Here is an 18529-nt window from a genome sequence, read left to right as displayed (position 1 = left end):
AATATTCCTTACCTTGAAGCTGGAGCTATGTTTCTATAATAGGTTCATGCTCACCTCTACAGTTTGATTCCACAAAGTCCTAAGAACATATCTAATTGCATGTGTAGGAGATGCTTGTTGGCATCAGTAGGATCATGTAGGAGCAGAGTTAAACATGCAGAGAAATAAACATTTGCAAAAATTGAGGCTGAGTTATGCCTCTGTTTAACAAAAATAATTTGACTTGGAAAATTTACTCTGTTAATACCATGTTACCAACTAGTTAGAAATATGATGCGTTTATAAATATGCTGGAATATCAGGAGGCTCCCAGCTTTTCTAGCAGTGGAGAACTCATCACTTACTGCTGTATGGGCAGACACATCCAGAACACACAACTGCTATTTCTAGAGCTACTAGCTGTAGAACATTGGTGTCCCAATCTACATATTTAGTGTACTTTGAAAGGAGAGAAGCAAAAATATGGATGAGAGTGAGAGGGAATGGGAAATAGGTGTCAGGCATCAGCAGGAAATAAGTGTGTTTAATCCCAGGCATCACCAGAACTGAGCAGCCAACAAAAAGTGATTGCAGCTGTGCTGAGAATATCCATCATTCCAAATTCAATCCTGCTGTAGTGTTCTTCTAATGTAGAAGTAGGTACTTCTAAGCAAGTACCCTTCCTGACAATCCTGAAACACTGTCCCTGCCTTCATTTTGTAGACCCTGGGAGATACTTGTAGAATTTAGTTTTATTAGCATATAAATAAGAAATTGAGAGTATAAAAGGGGTTTAGGTTAGGTCATGTCTATGGGCTTTGGCTGCCCTGGACTGCCTGTGCCTGTCCTGTCATTCTTCAGATGGTAACTCCCACTACCTGCAGTGTGGGATAACAAGTTATTTATGCCACTGAATCAGCACTGACCCACTTAGCAAACAACACATCCTGGTGTTACCTTTAGTCTACAGACAACACAGATGGCTTGCTATGTGTTTGTGCCCAGCCTGGTTTCTATTGTCATATGAGCATTCATCATTCCTGGTATCTGCCATGCCTTAGGCTGCCCACCCAAATCCCTGCACTGCTCTCCCTTAACTCACTGCTCTCTGCTCCTCATATCTATTCAGTTCCACCCATCTTGTCTTCCTCTCCTCCAAAGCCAGCCTGATCCTGCTCCTCCAGCTCTGTTTCCCAAGATGCTGTAAATGGCAGCTGTCCCTCTTCTACCATCCAAGTTGCTGCCATTCCCTCCCACCTCTCATTCTACATCTGAGTTTTTATCAGCAAATACATCAGTCGTGTTTGCCACTGCTGCTCCTATATCTAAGCACAGCTCTGTATTTATAAATGGCATAACAGTCTCTCATAATAACCTTCCCAAGAAATACCACACCAAATACCAACAATGATTTTAGGCTAAATTATTTTGCATGGGGAGAGAGCCAGAAGAGCTTCAAAATAAATTATTCAGACAATTTCTGTATCTAAATAAACTCTGTTAATCATTTGTTATAATGATAGAAAAATTACTTCACCTAAAGTGCTTTGGAAAGTTACACCTGAGCATGAGGGGAGGCATGCAGAATTTCAGGAAGATAAATTCCAGCTTTTGGAAGCAGAGTTTGAAAAGCAGCTGAAATGAGAACTATTTGACCATTGAGTAGGGAATGACATTGCAAGGAGTAGAGAGCCTCCTTTTCTCAGAGCAAACAAAATATCCAGGTCTGCCAGGAGCAGGCCAGCCCAGCCCCACATTCTGTTTCACTGTTGAATACTTAGTAATACGAAAACCAAGAAGATTTTAAAAAGCAACCCATAATTGTTCTATTTTTTTTTCTCTATTCTTCTAAAACTAAAGAAATTAAGGAAAAAATGTAAAGTTGAAGGGTTGAAGCCAGTGATGTGTGTTACTGTTTCCTTGTGAAAGGACAGATTTCTCATCCATGTCTTAAATTTAGCATCTGCTTTTGTTCAAAACAGTGTAGGATCAACTGTGAACATTGTAAGCCCCTTCAGGAGATGGTGAAAAGGAGCTGCAGGATTCCTGGGGGAGGAGAAGCCCACATGCTTTAACTGAGTGCATCTACGCTAACAGGAGGCCTTTTAAAGGCTTCCTTGAAACACAATATTGTCTTCCAAGGTTAATCCAGGATAGTAATAATTAATTGTAAATTGAGAAACGGCTTTAATTCTTCAAAACTAGAAAAACCTGATGCACCAAGCCCACTCACTTAAAGGGCCAGCAGTAAAAGAAGACAATGTGGCCTCACAAAGCAGGAGGCTTGCAACTGTTTAGCTTTTAGAAAGTAAAGTGAAATGGGAATGATTTTCACTCTCTCTTTCTTATTAATTTAGCATCAACAAATGTTTTTAAAGTGCATTTGCTTGATGGATTAATGTGATTTATGTCTAGTGTCAAGTAATCTGTGGTGGTGTTCTTTTTGGCTATCTGGACATAGTTTTTCATCAGCAGGAATCACTGCAATTACATGACCAATAGAAGGCAGAAGGTTGATCATCAGTGATAAAGCTCAAGATGGATTAGTGTCGTGTTTCTTATATCTTCGTTCCTTATCTTAAAAAGCCATCCTGAGTTCCTTTTTTTTTCTGGTCCAACTCTTAGACTTTTTTTGTTTGCTTGTTTCCTGCTACTTGAGTGAGAAACATTTAATATATTGGTAGGTTTTTCTAGTGCTAAAAGGGCTTTCGAGCTGGGGTTTCATGAATAGCTGTTTACTCATAAAAGTGTCATGATTTTGAGTAACAAAAGATTTTAGTATAGTATGACATTGACGTATGTTAAAAATATGTAAAACAATGCCATTTGAGTGTTTTTGCTGGTTACATTCTCTCAGTTTGCTTTGCTGTGAAGATATCCTGGGACATACGTAAAAGCCCTCAGGAAAAATCAATGAGCTGGATGTTGGATGGTGCACCAAAAAGAAGTAATGACAATAACGAACCCAAAAGAATAATAAGTAGTAGTCAGAGCCATGTTCTCCCTGTAATACTGGATGTGTTTTAGGCTTGCTTGTTTTGACTGAAACTTCCACTTGCATTCTTGAGATGTTACGATAGGTAAGAAACTGCCACACTGATCTTTATTTTGTCTGTCTTTAAAGGCTTATGATGGGTTTGCCAGCTTGGGAATATCGCGATTGCTGGAGCCTTCGGACATGGTTTTGTTAGCCATCCCTGACAAACTGACTGTTATGACCTATCTCTATCAGATAAGGGCACATTTCTGCGGCCAGGAACTGAATGTGGTTCAAATAGAGGAGAACAGCAGTAAGAGCACATACAAAGTGGGTAACTACGAAACAGACACAAACAGTTCCGTGGACCAGGAAAAGTTCTACGCGGAGCTGAGCGACCTGAACCGGGAGCCCGAGCTGCAGCCACCAGACAGTGGCTTGGCAGACTTTGCCTCGCAGGACGACTCTGTGTTTGTAAACGACAGCGGCGTTGGCGAATCTGAGAGCGAGCATCAGACTCCTGATGACCATTTAAGCCCAAGCACAGCTTCCCCTTCTTCACGCAGGACTCGAAGTGACACGGATCCACAGAAATCCCAGCAGAGCTCTGGAAGGACTTCTGCATCTGAAGAAATTGGGAAGTGTAGCAGTACAGAGACAACACAAGTGCAGCCTGTGTTGGGAAGGAAGAAATTGCTGATAACTGACACTTTAGACTTCAGTGACTTAGCACATGTCAGTGATCAAAAAGAGGATATGTCTCCCACAGTTGTTTGTGAAGATAACAACAAGAAGAGACACCAGAGCTTAGACAGTACCCCTGGTTTCTCAGAGCAAGAAAAGCTGGGATGCATAGGATCCACAGAGAGCACAAGAGCAGATCCCAGTTCACCTGTCACAAAACCAAGTTTATCTCCTACTTCTAAGCCTGGATACTCCTATAATATGGATACAGATCTTGCCAAGAAACCACATGCTTCTCCGAGGCAAACAGAATCTGATTCTGACAGTGATGCCAGAACAGCTTTAAATCATGCAGATCAAACTGCAAAAACAGCCCAGGTAAGACATTTGTGTCTGTGAATTAGGGTGGAGGTGCTGTTCTTACTTTGTGTTTGTAATTTACACCAAATCTTCAGCATAAATGGTGAACTGAGCAGTGTATTTTTATTTTGGGGCAATAAATATTTTGCCTGAGAAGTAGGTGGTGCTGAAAAACAATCATTACATGAAAAACTAATTTATAGAAATTGTCCCACTGTTGATCTTTCCAATCTCTCTCCAATTAAAGAAATTTGTGTTCTCAACTATCTCAAAGATGGCTCCAAAGCTTTTGCCACTGTCTGTTGCAACTCATTTCCTTGGAGTGTTGCATACTGAAGCAAAAACTGGAAAAATATATCAGTTCATTAGGAAATGAATTGAATAAGCTTTGAATACCTTAAAATTTACTAAAGATATTTCAAAATCTTGTCTGGGAAGCCACAGAGTCTCATGAACATAGCCAGGATGATGAGGTAGAAACTCCAGACTGTTAAATTATGCTGCTTTCCATTGAGTGGCCTAAGGCATGTTACTTCACCACAATGTCATTTTCCTTTCTATAAAGATAACAGTGTATGCCCACCTACCTTGCAGATTTATAGTGAGAATGGAAGTTGAATATTATGTATATGCTGAGTATTATCAATAAATCATATCATCATAAAAATATGTAAAACATGTTATCACCTCCACTTACAAAAATGCCAAAGCAGGCTTATAATTTTACCCCCGTGAAGTTTTCTTGAATTTGGGCTTTGTGCCATTAGCTCTGGTAAGAAAATAATACATCCAGTCTTTTGGTAGTGTGAATTGCTTCAAACATTTTTATGGGTTTTTTTCCTGAGTAAGCACCATAAACATAATTTTATTGCAAGAGAAGCAGTCTATAGATGAGTGATGATGGCCAAATATTGGTTCCAGAGCCAGCTAATTTCTTTCCTTTAATCAGTGAAATCTTGTGAGGTTTCTTTTCATCATCATCATCGTCATCATCATCTTTGTGTACTGGACGAGAAAGGAACAGCTTGGCCCATATAGAATAAAAGAGCAGGAGGAGACATGAAGATTTTCATGGACAAGGGTGTAACAGGCCAAGAAAAATCAAGAGTTGGCTTTAAAGGCAGTTCTTTGTTGTTAATTATTGGTGCATTTGCACATGGGCTCCCTCTAAACCTACACCCAGTTGTTGGTTAGAGTCAACCACCTCCATTTCCATGTGGTTGTTGTAGGTAACACCTGTCCCAGCCCTAGCCATGTAAAGGCCTAGAGATGCATTTTCCCACTCTTCATAGTTGCCCTTGACTAGGAAACCAGCCCTTGGGAGTGTGTCTGCCTGGGAGCTGCTCATGTCCTCGTGTTGCCTGTGCAGAACCCCCTTTTGCTATTTCTGCTCTGCAAATGTGCTCGGTCCTTTGTATGAAGAAGGGACTTTCTTGTGCATATTCATAAATTCAGTAGAAGAAGATTTTTTGCAGGGTTTTTTGCCTTGTACCCGTCCTCTTTATGTTCAATTTAAGTTATGAGTGAGTGGTACCCATATAAATAGCCAACAAAGCATTTTTGTTGTAGCCATATTTGCATATATATTAAAGTAAATAAGTAAACACATAGCGTGTTCGACATGGCTTCTGTGAAGCCAGTTGGGATTTTTCCACAATTGCAGTTTAAAGGCATTAAATGTTGATAGAAATTAAGTTTTAAGGGGAAGGAAGAGAACTCCTATTTACATTATAAAGGCCTATGACTTTTTTTTTTTTTACATTTTGATCATCTTTTCATTTCTACAGAATGCTCTGTCACCTCATGAAGTCATAATTCATGTGGCTCCTGACCTTTATTGTATAGGAAGGCCGCTGGCTATTAACTACTGTGTAAACATTCAGTACCCTGAGGCTGCCTTGCTGTTAATTATATTTCTTTATTTTTAAGCAACGTATGTTGTCAAGACAGGAAGAACTTAAAGAACGAGCAAGAGTTCTGCTTGAGCAAGCAAGAAGAGATGCAGCATTAAAGGCAGGGAATAAACAGCTAACCAGTACCCTCATCCCAGCCCGCAATAAGCAGCTGAACGATGTAAGAAACATTGGCCAGTCTTGAAGTTTACAGAGTTAAAATGCATTGTGTGTGCTGTCGTTGGGGGGGGGACGTGTCCTTGCGGAACATTTCTTCTCCGCGTTTGACGTGTCGTGTGTCCTTCATTCACTTTTAAAACCTGTTTCTCCTGATGTTATGGCCAATAGAAAGGTGCCTCCCACTTCCCTAGAAGTGGAAGTCTGGGAGCACCTTCTTTGATTGGCACTGCAGTTTCTGGTGGGATGAAACTCAAACATTTCTTGTTAAACGATAGTGAGGTAATTTGTGCTATTTCTGATTACTTCTCTTTCAGTTAATGTAAATCATTTCCTTGAGCCTCTGATGTGAGCTCCTAGCTGCTTTAGAAGTGTTGTTGCAGTGAATGGAGCTGCTTGTGTCAGTCTTGTAAAAGAGTTGATGAAACGATTCCTTTTTATCACCAAAGTTGATTATGCTGGTGACGGGGGAAAGTGGAGCTGGGGAATGAGCTCCAGTGTTGAAGCAGCTGTGGTTGCATCTCCAGTGGCTTTCATGGTGACCTGGAAGGATCCCTACTCTCTGGAGATGAAAGCTAATTAATTTTTATGCAAACCTTTGCAATGCAGGTTTTGTGATTCTAACTATTGCATGTTAGAGACTGTACTGGCAACTGAGAATGTAAATGTGACTGAAAAATAATGCTACAGAGAAAGGCTAGAATCTTTACAGATTCCCTCCTTTCAGAGCCAAGTCCTGAGGGGCAGATTCTGCTTTTTACAGGAATGGTATCATACCATCAGAAAATGAAGACAGTGATTTACATTTCACTTTATTTTCTTAATTCTCTTGGATCCATGCTGGCTCTCCTTTTTTTGTAGAAATTCCTCTCTGGAGACTGACACTTCACTTTACTTTGAAATATATTTGTATATGCAGACAAGTCTTATTTGTATACTTATTTGTATAATGATATATAAACTTAATTTTTCTTACTTTGTTTTTTAAGTTTTTCCTGGATATGTATATTTTAGTATAAATTTCACTTTTTTTAAAATTACCTTTTCATAAAGAAAACACCATCAGAGGAAAGTTTCTATAGGCAGCTACTCAGGCAGAAACAACTGCAATTAAAGTTGCCTAACATTTTTTATTACAAGCTCCTATTTTCAAAAGTTTTACAACTTTGCTAGTATTTCATTGTTTGAGCTGAAATCTTCCCTGTCAGCTCTTCTGCCCCAGGGTAGTATTTTTAAATTTTTTTTTAATGCCAAAAAAAACCCTGTTCAACTCTTTTTCTGTATTAGCTTGGACAAAGCATTGTTTTACTCATATTAAAAATAGATAAAATTTGGAAAGATGGTCAGATTCCCTTGAAAAATCTGTTCAAAACAGTCATGTTAATACCACAATCTTGTCAGAGAGCTTTGAAGATCAGAAAAGTTCCTAAGTGTCGGTCAAAATTGTCTGCATGGACACTGCCCAGCAAGAGCATCTTTTAACCATTGCTCTCCTACGGATCAAAGTCCCTCCTGATGCAGGTCATAGTATTGGGAGGCAAAACTTTCTCTTTTAGACTCAAACTCTTGATAATGAAATCCAAACAGGAGTAAAAGGAGCTGCCCCAGTGACATACAGAGAAGAGGTGCCTTGTGTAGGTGGAAATTGGAAGTTAGACAATAATGAAGATGGTGTCCAGGCCATGAAAACCAGCTGAAGGGCAGGAGATGGTGAAGGGTTTTCAGGGTGAGAGTTAGGACTGTGTAGTTCAGGCAGCCAGATTACCCACGGGACCTTATTTCATTTGTTACAGAAGCTGAAAAATGAATTAGAAACCGGCAGGAAGGGGAAGGGCAATCTTTTAAGGCAGCTTGGCATAGCCAGAGTTTCTTACTGCCTCCATCAGAAGCTCAAGGAGAACTGTCCTGGAGCCATGAATGGTCCTGGCCACCCTGAGCAAACTGTAGTGGGCACTCTTGACTTGAGTTGATTGTCACATAAGAATGGCAAAAGCCCCTCAGCTCTGAAGTGTGTTGTGGAGATGTGATTTGGAGACTCTTACAGTTGGTATATAATAATATACATTATATAAAGCTCTGTATAACATAGATGTATATGTTATTTACATATCCCTACATGTGCAATAATCTGAAAGAGAATGCATGTGTGCATCAACATATATAGGTATAAGATAAAACACAATGATTTCTGTTTTCCTTTAACACACTTGATATTAGTAGAGATGAGGCATTTCCATTTGATGTAGTTCTGCCAGTTTTCTACAGGTCATTGCTCATTTGATTGTTAGCATATAGCACAGGCTTATTTCTATTCATGGCTTTTTGGTCATTAAGGTTAATAATAAGAACTTTGACTCAAAGCAGTGTTGTATGTGTCAGTGTGCAGTAATGTGTAGTAGTGTGTTATCCAAATGAGAGTTGTGATAATGAGAATAAGCATTTAGTAGTGGAAATTGGACGAGGCTCATTTTCAGGATGGATTGAGATTCAAAAGAAAATGGTTTAAAACAGGAAGATCTAATTTTAAATAAGAAAACTTTGAAGAGATAGTTCAGGGACAATACTTTTGAAAGTAACTCTTGAAGTTTGCAATTGCACCTTCTTTCATACCTTCTCAGAAAGAGCTTTAAGCATGTTAGTCTTTCAGACTATGCTCTGTCAGTCACCCCGGCTAAGCAAAGCCTGTGGAGTCATTAGTGACTTCAGAAAAGTCTCATCTCCTAGACCTTGCTGTTTCCACTTTCCATGTGTCATGTGAGAACCAGGAGTTCCTGCTTTCCCAGTGACCCGGTGAGAACAGCATTCAGTGCGTGGGGTTGGACAGTGTCTACGGTGAGGACGGGATGTGGTGCTGCTCAGGGTCAGCAACACAAAGGAAATTTCCAAATCCCTACCATGGCCATAAATACAGGTTTATTTGGTGTGTCCCCACCTGACAGTGTTCCTCTTTCTCCTCTAAGCACAGAGCACATTTCTCATTTCTCCCATTTCTTCCCTCCTTCCAGCATGGTAGAGGTTTTTTCAGTGTTATGTCTGCTTATTTGGTGCTTCTCAGAAGCCTTCAGTCTCAAGCTGTATGCATGCCAGACAGCATGGGGAGGTATGTGTGCAGGTATTTGAAGTTTTAAGAGGAGACTGCATTGATCAGAACCTCCTTGAAATCATGCTCATGGTTTGGGAAGATCATAGCTGTGTCATTAAAATTGACGCAGCCCTTTGGAGACTGGAAGAATTAGCTTAAGAGCTCTGTGAACAGTTACTGATCCCCTCATGGATCCCTTTCTCTATGGTAGATTTATAAACAACTCAGCCTTTCTGCTTGCTTTCTTGATGTATGTGTGCATGTGGTGACTCTTTTACGAGGTGCTTCTGTCATTTGCAATCTGATATAGCAGCTGTAATCACTTAGCTTTTAACCAGGAGAGCCTTTTTATTAGCTTACTCATTTTTATTTAACTTGCCTTTTCTCATGGTGAATATCACAGGGCTAGAAGGGACATATCTGCTCCCACCAGATGCTGTAAAATATCAGCCTGCAGTGATGGTTGTTAGCAGCAGCAGCATGGCTGAAATGTGATGTTGGAAAGGTGATGAGATTGGAGCTGGACTATGCAACCTATGCGGCAAAGTCACAGGCTAGAGTGACCACAATGAGTGGGAAATATTCAGAAGTCATGGGCCTAAATGGCCTTCCAGGGAGGGGAATCCTCTTCTGCAGAACATGGGGTGGAATCTCTAATTCCTGAATCTCAGCATAACTCTGCTGTCAGCAAATATCTGTAAAGGCCGTTGGCAAAATCTTCTTATTTTCTTTTAGTGACTGGGCCACATAAAGAATGGAAATTTACTGCAGCTGCCATTTACTCTCCAAACTCAAATGGCTATGGTTATGGAGTCAGCATGATTACAGAGAATGGAATTAGGAGTTAAGAAATGCACAGGCAACTTTAATTAACCTCCTTTGTGTATATGCATTATGATGTAGTCTTTAATTATGTGATCACATACTATTTTCCCCAAAGCAATTGTGTCTCATTTTCCTCAGAGGATAGAGGTGATGTAGAAGGCTGTTTGTCCAGAGGACCTCTGTGCTTTTGATTGCAGAAATTGGAAGGTGTACAACAAACGAAGCAGGGACTGCGAGGAGTGAAAAGATGAGGTCATGGTTAAGGTGCTTGAAAAGAATTAAATGTATCTCTGCCTTTACCGGAGTTCCTGATCAGTGCCACTAAATCTTTTGTGCCAAACATCCTCCAGGTGGTCACTATTTGTGTGTCCTTCCTTTCTGGATTGCTTTGAGGAAAAGTTTTGATTTGCAGATACATTAAGCATCCAGATCTGTCAGGTAAATCAATCGGAGTTGTGCTTGAGACATATAAAGGGCTGTATGAAAGCTTAGTATACTGAAAAAAAATCCAAGTAATAGGCTTCTCAGAGCAAGCACCCAGTGATAGATCCTTTTAGCTGTATCTCTCTGTCTCAGTTCTCATCAGAAGAGCAGGGTAATAACTCCTCCACGGCTTGTTGTGAGAAGGCAATGTGATTAATGCTCTTGAGGCTCTTAAATACCACAGAGGTGGGCACTGTAGAAAGAAACCAAGAAGTTAACAATTCTGTCTTCAGAGCAAGATTTGAATATTGTGGTGTAAATAATAGTGCTATGTGTCGATGGGCCTGCATATTGAACAGTGAAAATAAACCAAAGGACTGAACACCACTGGGTAGAGCTCAGGTCTGGGCTGAAGACCAGGAGATCGTGAAAGTAAAAGGTGGTGCCACAATAAGACTTTGTTTTAAAGGCTACAGAGGAGGATGAAAATTAGGATTATTCCCACTAGCTTTATTTCTGGCATCCCCTAAATCCTGTGTCAAATTCTTTTAACTTGTTTTTGTAAGGTAGACAGCTTTAGCAGGGAATGCTGTATCTAATGGAATTCATGAAAAATAGGGCTAATCTGGCAAAGGATGTGTTTTTCTCCCTACCAGGGGATAAAGATAGTTTCTGAAGTTATCTGGATTTTGCATGAGCTAAGGGTTCCTCCTTGGTGAATTTAGGTGCAGGACTGGGCCACCTATATATGGATTTGGCCAAAAATTTTGCATATTTAGGATCTGCCTCGATTCTGGGATACAGGAGTTAAATACCTGGAGGGAATCAATCTGTCTTCTGCCTTTTGTGAAATAGGAAAATAGTAATTCTTTCTTCAGAACAGCATTCAAGTACAACTACACTAAAAATTGTGAGGGACTCCATTTGAACAGTAAGAATTTAAAATAAAAAAAGAATAATACAAACTGACTTGGGGGGGTGGGGTTTGGAGAGTAATCCTGAGGTTGCTGCTGTGCTTAAGTGCAACTGTTGCTACCCTGCTTTCTGTACAGAGAAAGATCTGGGTTTAATTATCTCTGGTACCATTATTTTATATTTATTCAAGTTGAATGGCAGCAGTAGCTGCCTCAATGTGTATATACTGAAAATAAAAAAAGAAAGATTTGAAAGAGCAGTGGCAATTATGTTTAACTCTTTCAGTAGATTTTGCAGATACAAAGTACTTGGCCAAAAAAACTGTTTCCTCCAAGCGAACACAGTGCGCAGAGGGCAGAGGAATGGCTGTGCTGTGAGATTTTTATTCCTTGCTCAGAATACTGCTTTTTATTGCTGCCTTGCTCAAAGGACTTGTTGCAGCTGTATCTAATTCATTTTTAATAAGCTCTTTCTACTTCAGGTGTCAATCTGTTGTGCCCATTACTTTTCATTTTCATAAATATTTGAGTGCAAAATGATAACTTTTTTTTTTTTTTTGCATGCACGGGACTAGTGGAAATGGAAGTTCTTTTTAGAAAGGCTTCAGAAAGTGAAAGAATCTGAAAGGTGATGAGTTTTTATGATCTTTAATTTTGGTTGCATACATTTGCATAGATACCAGCTATGCTGACTGCAATAAAATAAAAACAAAGCATTATTTTAAATGCTCAGAAAAAAATGCTTTAATAAATGATCCCATTTATTGATTGTGTCTGGCAATAATCTGCTGCTCCTCTGAGCTAATGAGGTCCAGACTGTCCAAACTTATCTCCAGTAAGAAAACTGTAGCCAGCATGGAATGGTACCGAAAGCAAATTCTGAGTAGACAGCAAAAATAGAATATTTCAATTTGATTGAAAGATGCCTTAAACTCAAGGTAGCAATGTGAGTGTTCTTTCCTCCAATTATATTTTCAGGTTCTTGAAAATGAGTACAAAATAGCTTCATTTAGTATTTTTCTGTGTCAAACCTGAATCCCTACTTCTGCTGCATTAGGAAAGGTATCCAGTTCACTGCTGGATTTTTTGAAGTCTCCTCAGTTGGAAAATAAATGTCTGTAATTGGGGTGGTAATGTTAATTCATTAGAGGAAATACTTTCAAGTTATTCCTATCTTGTTTTTCTTTAAAAAAATAGATTTAAAAGCTGATCTTTATTAATTAAACATCTAGCATGAATTTATTGAGGTGTAGGACTTTGCAGGTGGCAACCTTGGTCTTTTAATATTAATTGGAAAATATTGATTGAAAAAAGACTAGTCTGTCATGCTGATAATTGCAGACAGATTTAGATATGATCATTAGATCTTCCCAAGATTATAAAGAAGGCGTTACCATCTAATTGGTAAAAAGATTGAACATTATTTTGGTAATCCCTGAGCTTTGATAACTTATTCCCTGTTGTTCATTTATATGTCTTGCCTGTATGCCACTATAAAGTGGTTAAATATGGTGTAAGCTGATAAGACTATGCCATAGAGTATTTACATTTCATGAGCATTCCAAGTTTTATAGTTGTTTTAAAAATATACTTTTCCCTTAACTGGGGGTTAGACCTGCTCACTGAACACTTCAAACCCACAGCTGACCTGGTATTTATTTCTTTATAGTGACATGCTAAGGTTGAGATAGTCTGATCTCAGTTCCTTGATGGCAGGAACAAGCAACTTGTTTTTATTTAATTTTATTTAACTTGTTTTTTTATTCATGTTCCTCAATACATGAAAAATAAAAATAATCTGTAACTTTTCAAAAGGGTTCTACATCTTTTGGCTTCATATTTGGTCTGTTTAAGCACTTTCTTACTATGAAGTTGTGATATTTCACTGCACAAAAATATTGCTGTAGACAAGTCCTTGACTCAGCCAGGAAAAGAAATCAATTAGAGCAAGTAAACTAATTTTTAAGAAGAATTAGTATGCACCATCAGTTTTATAGCAGGAAGGATTTCCTGGATAAAGCATAACCTTTGATAATGCACGACAAATGTTAGCAGTTACAGTTTAAGATACAAATGCTTGAGCTTCTCAGCTGATTTTTATTGCTGTTATTTCTATAAGATGTATCTCTTTACACCAGTTAAGGATCTGGCCTAAATGTGTAAATTTATTTATTATGTGGCTGTAAATTCAAGGTGCTGCACAGTCGGCAGATGTACCACTAACTCGCACGGTGATAGAAAATAAGCTGGCAGTTTATTAATGGAATTTTAAGATCATCTGAACAAAATTAGTTCCAAAATTGTAGCGTCTTCTATTCATTTATAAATATTAGCAAAAAAAGAAACAAAAAGTCTCTGTTTCAGAGTTATCCCTTTGTGTGCAGAGTGAGACCCAGGTTTCTCAGCCCCTGGAATGCTCTTTTTCTATCGCTGCTAATAGCTGTGGACGTTTTCCGTGTGGATGTTCAGTACACGGTGTTGTGAATCCCAGGATGATATCGCCATTACTTAGAGCTGTATTTTGCATTGCCTATTCTGTGATTGCTCAGCATGCACAAGGGTAGAGTTAAAATCTTTATTCATTTCATTTAAAAATGTTTCTTTTGTTCTCCTTATCGTGTTCTGGCTTTCCCAAGGATATATGCCTTGAACGAAAAGTCACATGTGCATTACTAATTGTGTGCCATTGTATTTACAGTTCCTAGTGGTGGCACTGTGAAGCTACTAATTCTTTTGCTTCACTTGATGTAAAATAATCTGAGTGTCTTTGATAGCAGTGAAACAGTATTAATTGTTTTGTACATTTCTTGGTCACTCTTCTTAGGTGGTCTTCATAATCTATTAGAACTTTCAGCCAGATTTTTGTAATGTCATGCCTCCAGCAGTGATTAAATTGGTAATTAATGAACAGTCCTTGGCAACATAAACCACATCCCGTTAATTTTCCCTTTTGAGTTTTTCGAAGTTGTCGTCTCTGTCAGAAAGCATTGCGCCACCTTGCTACGGCCCCTTGGCATGGAACCACAGCGACGGGATTTTTTGCAGCCATTAGTAGATCAGAGCAGTAATTTCACAGTATTTTGGTCAGGGTAATTATAGTACCAAGTACCGAGTAGAGTTGGGAATTCACACAAGAAGTCCAGAAATACCAGGTGAGCTTCCTTGTGTTCACTGGGACGTTATGATTAGTTTAATTGGGCTTTGTTTGATTTCAGCCGCGGAGACTCTTTGTGCCACGGCACTGCAGCTACTTTCCACTTTAGTGTTTCTGACCTGCATTGACAGGAACTGGTGCAAAAATGAGCTCTTTGAAGTGGGACTCTTTGGAGAGGACACTGAAAAAGGGGAAGAGTGATGTGTAAGTAGTGTACTGTAGCAAAGCGCGACACCAGGCCAAACACCCTGCGTTTTGCGGGTGATGTGATTCAAATTCTTTCATATTTTCAACCAGAGCAGATAACATTTCTGCTAAATCTGTGCAAATCTCGAGTAAATTACTGCATTTAAAAACACAATCTGTTTTTAATCGCTGGCTTTTACGTAGCACCTGCTGTTCTACCTTCCTTTGAAGATACAGTTGTTTCTCTCACCAGAAATTCTGTGAATCGTCTATTTAGTCCTGCAAACAAATCTGGGCGAATGCATTAATGAGACTGCAGCTGCACTTAGCAGTTCACATGTCACAAAATAGTAGGTAAAGGCATTCATACTTGAGTGACTGACTATAGGTGTAGTGGCCTTCAGCAGTACATTGTGCACATTAAACTTTAAATAGTCACTTGCCTGTTGGCTTCTGAATGAAAGGACTGTCACTGGTCACTTCTCCTAAAGCCTTAATGAAACCAAATAGTTTGCTACGAGTTTGGGCCTAACCATTGGGGTGTTTCATGCAGTCTTGTCAGTTGATGTTCATGAATTGACTTGAACGAAGATCAAAGTGTTTCTCAAAATGGAGAAGCGGGGAGAGAGACAGCTCCTTCAATTGCACCACAAGAGCTAATCAAGCCATCAGTTCTTTATGCACTCTGCGTGCCTTTAGAATTTAATACCCAATGGTTTGTCAGGACAAATTGAAATTCGGGGGTTGGCGGGGAGTGGGGGGGAGGTGGAGAACGTCCCTCCTCAGCCTGCTGAAAATAAAATAAGTGCTTCACTCTTCTGGAGGATCGTTTCGATAAATTTTATCATTTAATGTAAAACTGCAATGTTGATTAAACGTTTGGGGTTGAAAAAAAAGAAGTTACGATGAAGGATTCAATGGGCATTATGCACCTTAGCGCTGAGTAAAGATTCAGGTTCAAAGTGAAAGAGAAACTAAACTCGGGGTGATTTTTTTGTTTCTTTGATTGCTAATGAACTTTTTTTTTTTTTTTTTTTTTTTGCCGAGGCATTTTAAATTGGATTCAGAAGATAGATTTTTGAGTGTCAGTTAAAACAAAGTCATGTGAAAATGCCTCTCTCTCTGCCTCCCTCCCCTTCTCTCTTTTTAATTGATATGATTTAGGCAGAGGAAAATGGTAAGGGGGATTTTTCTATTGCAGAAGCAATTTTTAAGGGATTTAGTCTTATTTAGCCTGAAGGTCTTCACACTAATGAGAGCACTTAAGTTACGTCCAGGCGTTGATTAGACAGCTCATCTATCAACTGGAGCATGAGAATTTGTATTTTAGGTACCTTTTATACATTATAATTTTTTTTATATTACTTTAGACTTTATTTTCTACAAATCTTTAATTGCCTTCTTTCACATGCAAGGTGTCTGTAACTCAGCTGACAGAGTACAAATGCGAACAGGGAAATACTCAATCGTTTGATGTTGAGTTTATTTTGATACATTTTGATAATACCGAAATTTTGGCAATATTGAAACTGTATCTGTAGAAATTGGCGGTCTGGATGCAAATTGCTACCAAGATACATTCCTTAAACCAACACAAGCTCCTTCCAAGTCCAAATGCATTTATTCAGAAAACACAGAACTGTATATGTATTTTTAAATGCCCAGCTACTCCCCCCACCCCCAAATTGTGAATGCTCTCTCTACCTGTAGTTTTTTTGCCATGTTTAAAACACAATAGCATCTTAATTATTTTCTGAACCATTCTGAAAAGTACAGCTTTTGTAACTTTTTGACATTTCAGGTTTAAAAAAAATTAAAACGTTGCCACCAGCTTGCACTATGAGCAGCCTGTAATAACAGTTAAAAAAGCTTTCTGAACTATTTGACAAGATTTCTTAGTGCTGAGGCCATATGCTGTAGCCTTTAAGCTATTTCTTCCTATCAGTTTCATTATCACCTGCCTCTGAGTCTCCAATATCATCAGTAAGCACATGCAGAATCATAATTATGCCATGTACAAGTTCTTTGATAACATGTACAGTTTTCTTCTTAATTCTTTATCAAATGCATTGATCGTGGCATGTGTGCATTGATCCAGGTCCACCATCTGGCTGTGTGTGATAAGCACAGTGGCATCTTTGCATTTCCACTGTCATTCATTGCGCTACAATTTGGCTGCAGGGGAGTAGTGGCTGGGATTAGCCCTGTTCTGCTACTTACTTGCATTTTAAGTTGACACCTCTACAGCGGCTCAGACCACATTACAAACTGAAACACATACGCACGACTTAGTGATGTGACACTCCTCAATAAGCTTACTCCACTAGCTACTCAACAATCTGTAATTGGATTTGTAGGAATAACAGCAAAAGATTTCCTAAGAATTGCTGGGGACAGAAGGTGAAGTTTTCTCATTATTGGCAAAAGGCTAGGTATAGATCTTAGGCGATTGGTATTTTCCATTAAAAAAACCTGCCAGCAGTTTGCAGGACTTTTTAAAAAAAACAAGCCACCAGCAAAATAGGGTCCAGGGAGATGCAGGGTTTGCACTTGTTCTTTTCATTCTCATCACATAGAAGCAGACAGGGATCTCGTTACCCTCCCCCAAAAATTGAGAGAAGCGGGGGGAGGAAAACCAACTTTCGGAGGCTCCCTGCAGCCCGCTGGCTTTGTTCGGCTGGGAGTGACCCGGGAGCATTCCTCAGGAGGGCACGTCCCCTCCCTTGGCGTGGGGCTGCCCGCCCGAGGAGGAAACTTCCCAGGATGGCAGTCTGAGAGATGCTGCTCTCCAGCTTACGCATCCCATACACTTGCCAAAAGTCTTTGTTTCATAACACTACCTTTTTTTCTTTTTTTTTTCTTTTTTTTTTTTTTTAAATTATCAAGTCAAGTTTACACAAGAGAAAATCCCTTAAGTGGAGCTCGACGAATGTTGACTCCTACAATGAGTAAGCAGCTTTCTTAACTTCTGTCTGTAACTCAGCTGTGGAAAGGCACAGAAAACTCCATCTTTAGCCTGTTCATCTCGGATCAGACGTTCTGCCCTGTCTGGATGATGGCACTATTTTAGGATATTTCTGAGTCCGCATGCTTCAGCCCCTGTTTGGGGGTCATGCCAATAGCGCTGACAGTCACGATGACAGGCAGAACAAGCTCATGGATCCCAGCACCTTAGGTGATTGTTGACCTTAATTATACTTCCTGGATGGGGGAGAGCACAAACTTGCCTAAGCGGGGAAAATTCCAGGAAAGAAATTAGTGGAGGCCTTTGTCTCTGCTTTTGGTTTAGGTCAACTTTCTCCGTGGTGTTTCCTGGGAGCCCTGTGGTCGGCAGGGCTGCCCTCGCAGGGTTCTCTGGGAGAGCAGCTCGCACTCTGCACCAGCGCGAGCGAGCGACGACAGAAGGAAAACACAACGTGTTTTTTGGAATTGGGGATCTCAGCCTGCCCCTGAAACTTGCCGTAGAGCCAAGTGCAGCGTGAAACAGACGAGATCACCTCTGTCACAGAGATGTGCAGCTCTGAAATGGTTAAATGGGTTAAATCTTATTTATCTGAATAGAAGTTGGGGGCTGTTTAGCAGAATGCTCCAGCACAAATACCTGTGGTTCACTTTGACGTTACAATTTTTTTGTTGGTTTCTTTACTTATAAATACTTGAACTGTTAGACCTTTTACTTTTTTCTCTGAGAAAGATGTATTTGTACCAGATTAGAAAAGCTAAACTGTTTCTTTACATTGAATAATCAGCCTGTCATGACAAATCTATCTACTTCTGCATGAGTAGGTGCCAGTTTGACTAGCTTCTTTTAGGCTCACACTGGGTTTTAAGCTGGATCCGTGTGCATGACTGGCAGTGCATTTGTTGGACCAGATC

General features: G+C 39.6%; 1 protein-coding gene across 14 annotated transcripts in view; it reads left to right on the top strand.

Annotated features, from left to right (window-relative positions):
* Positions 1 to 18529, top strand: part of EHBP1 (EH domain binding protein 1) — a 206078-nt gene that overhangs the window by 129472 nt on the left and 58077 nt on the right. For 13 of the 14 annotated variants that reach the window (XM_088053031.1, XM_088053030.1, XM_088053025.1 and 10 more), the window contains 2 exons: positions 3104 to 4018; positions 5930 to 6073. In XM_088053031.1, coding sequence (XP_087909157.1) covers positions 3104 to 4018; positions 5930 to 6073 — 1059 coding nt within the window. The remainder of the gene's footprint in view (positions 1 to 3103; positions 4019 to 5929; positions 6074 to 18529) is intronic. The other variant, XM_088053029.1, reaches the window with a different exon arrangement.

This window comes from Pseudopodoces humilis, chromosome 3 (assembly GCF_049639895.1).
Source record: "Pseudopodoces humilis isolate 2021_Gansu_Grassland_sample_001 chromosome 3, ASM4963989v1, whole genome shotgun sequence".
Taxonomy (NCBI): Eukaryota; Metazoa; Chordata; class Aves; order Passeriformes; family Paridae; genus Pseudopodoces; species Pseudopodoces humilis.
Note: the sequence above shows the minus strand (reverse complement) of the source record. Positions and strands in the feature narration are given on the sequence as shown.